The sequence below is a fragment of the Mandrillus leucophaeus genome, unplaced genomic scaffold (assembly GCF_000951045.1).
Source record: "Mandrillus leucophaeus isolate KB7577 unplaced genomic scaffold, Mleu.le_1.0 Scaffold46, whole genome shotgun sequence".
NCBI lineage: Eukaryota > Metazoa > Chordata > Mammalia > Primates > Cercopithecidae > Mandrillus > Mandrillus leucophaeus.
Window position 1 is genome coordinate 1,619,005 of NW_012104920.1, and position 2,032 is coordinate 1,621,036.

The 2,032-nt window shown below is 57.7% G+C and overlaps 1 protein-coding gene across 1 annotated transcript in view; it reads left to right on the forward strand.

The window, feature by feature from the left end:
• Positions 1 to 296: 296 nt before the first annotated feature.
• The window catches only part of YBX2 (Y box binding protein 2), an 8,387-nt gene continuing 6,651 nt past the window's right edge, over positions 297 to 2,032 (forward strand). Inside the window, exon 1 of the mRNA XM_011994743.1 lies at positions 297 to 437. Within this exon, the coding sequence (XP_011850133.1) occupies positions 297 to 437 (141 nt within the window). The remainder of the gene's footprint in view (positions 438 to 2,032) is intronic.

Here is a 2,032-nt window from a genome sequence, read left to right on the forward strand (position 1 = left end):
CTTCCCTTCCTATGTCCTCTCTTCTCACCCTCCAGCCTATAGCTAACTGGCCGGCTCCTGAGCTCCATCTGTGCCTTCCATGGGATTCTTTTGCTGCAGCGGTCACTACTGAGGTTTCTTGCTTGCCTTCCCCAGCCTTGGTCTTAGGCTTCTCCAATTCCTTGAGCTCAGAGCTAGGGACGGGTAAGTCGGTCCTTAACAGTCTAAGGCCAGTGGTCATTCTTGTATGCTTCACGGCCTCATCTTGCGACTTAATTGTTTTCTCGTCTCTTCTGTTTTTCTGTCCACTGAGCCCGATGCCCCGGAAATCAGAATCTTCAACTCTGAAAGGGCGGGAGGGGTGCAGCAGGCGACATAGCAAGTGGAGGGTCAGCGAGGAAGCGGAATCCGGCGGCCTCCGGGAGCGGCCGGCAGAGGGCGCGCCGGGACCGGGAGAGGCGACTGCAGCTGCTGCGGGCCGCTGGCCCCGAAGGGGACGCGGAGGACGCCAGCCCTTGGGAAGCGCACTTGGGACTGGCCCAGCAGCGCCTGGGGGCACGTGTGCTGCCCCGGGGCGCGCTGCCCTGGCTAAAAATACATCGCGCATCCGCGTCCTCCCTGGTGGGGGAGGCGGCCCTAGGGAGGAGATACTGCTGGAGCCTCGTTTTTCTGGGATTACAGGCGTGAGCCACCGCGCCCGGCCCATTTTCTTAATCTTCCCAGGCTCCCGAGAAACCTGGTACAAGCCTCTCACTGCCCCTCAGTCCTCTCATCTGTGGAATGGGGGCTGTTCATGTATTCGATAAATATTGAACGTGTACGTTGTACCAGGCACTGCTGCAGGCGTCCGGCTTAACTACAAGGCTCTTACTGCTGTGGAGTTTACAGCCCACCGTGTGCAGGGAAATAAAATAAGCAAATGGTCAGGATCGTGTCATATTTTCAAAAATGCCATCAGAAAAAGAAGGAATGGTGCGATCGCGAAGAGTCGTATGTAAGCTGCTACTTGAAGAGAGCCACCCTGGGACACGAAGGCGTGTTCTCGGCAGAGGAAACTGCATGTGCAAAAGGCCTCGAGTCCGCTGGAGCTTGACGCCTGACCGGAGACCACAGCCCCCGGCAGGCAGATGTGAGAGACCCCAAAGCCAGTCTAGGGCGGTAGACATCAGAGCTGCAGCAGTCGGCATGGGCCACATAGGTGGACACATTGATCAAAACTCAGGAAGTCTGGGCGCAGTGACTCACGCCTGTCATCCCAACACTTTGGGAGGCTGAGGCGGGTGGGTCACCGGTCAGGAATTCGAGACCAGCTTGACCAATATGGTGAAACCCCATCTCTACTAAAAATACAAAAATTAGCCGGGCTGTGGTGGCGCACGCCTGTCATTCCAGGTACTCAGGAGGCTGAGGAGGGAGAATCGCTTGAATCCGGGAGGCGGAGGCTGCAGTGAGCCCAGATCACGCACTGCGCTCCAGCCTGGGCGACAGAGGGAGACTTTGTGTCAGAACAAACAAACAAACACACCCAACTCAGCGAAGAGTTGCACATTGTACTACTTGTAAACTTTGTTTCCAATACAGACATAGGTAGAGGCAGGCCAGGAGCCACTTTGAGGTGGCTCAAGGCAGGAGAATCGCTTGAATCCGGGAGATGGAGGTTGTAGAGAGCTGAGATCGCGCCACTGCACTCTAGTCTGGGCGACAGAGCGAGACCCTGTCTCAAAAAAAAAAAAGAAAAGAAAGAAAGAAAAGAGTGGGGGGTCCTGGCTTATGGAAGCAAGTGTGAGCCGGGAAATCCATTCTGCTGCGCTTTCCAGCCTATCCGGCGGCGTACCCCGCAGCCCCAGGGTGTGCAGGGCCGTCTTGTGGGGAGAGGGTGCCAAGGGCAGCGGTGGCCGGAAGGCGTCAGCACCTGGCAGCATACGGGCAAGGTCGGTCTCGAGGTTGGAGGCGAGCAGTGCTACTCACTGCCAGAACCGAGGCTGCAGACTCCCGCCCCTCGCTCAGGTCGTCACGGGCAACCTTGGCGCCGCGGCCACGGCCCCGCCCTTCG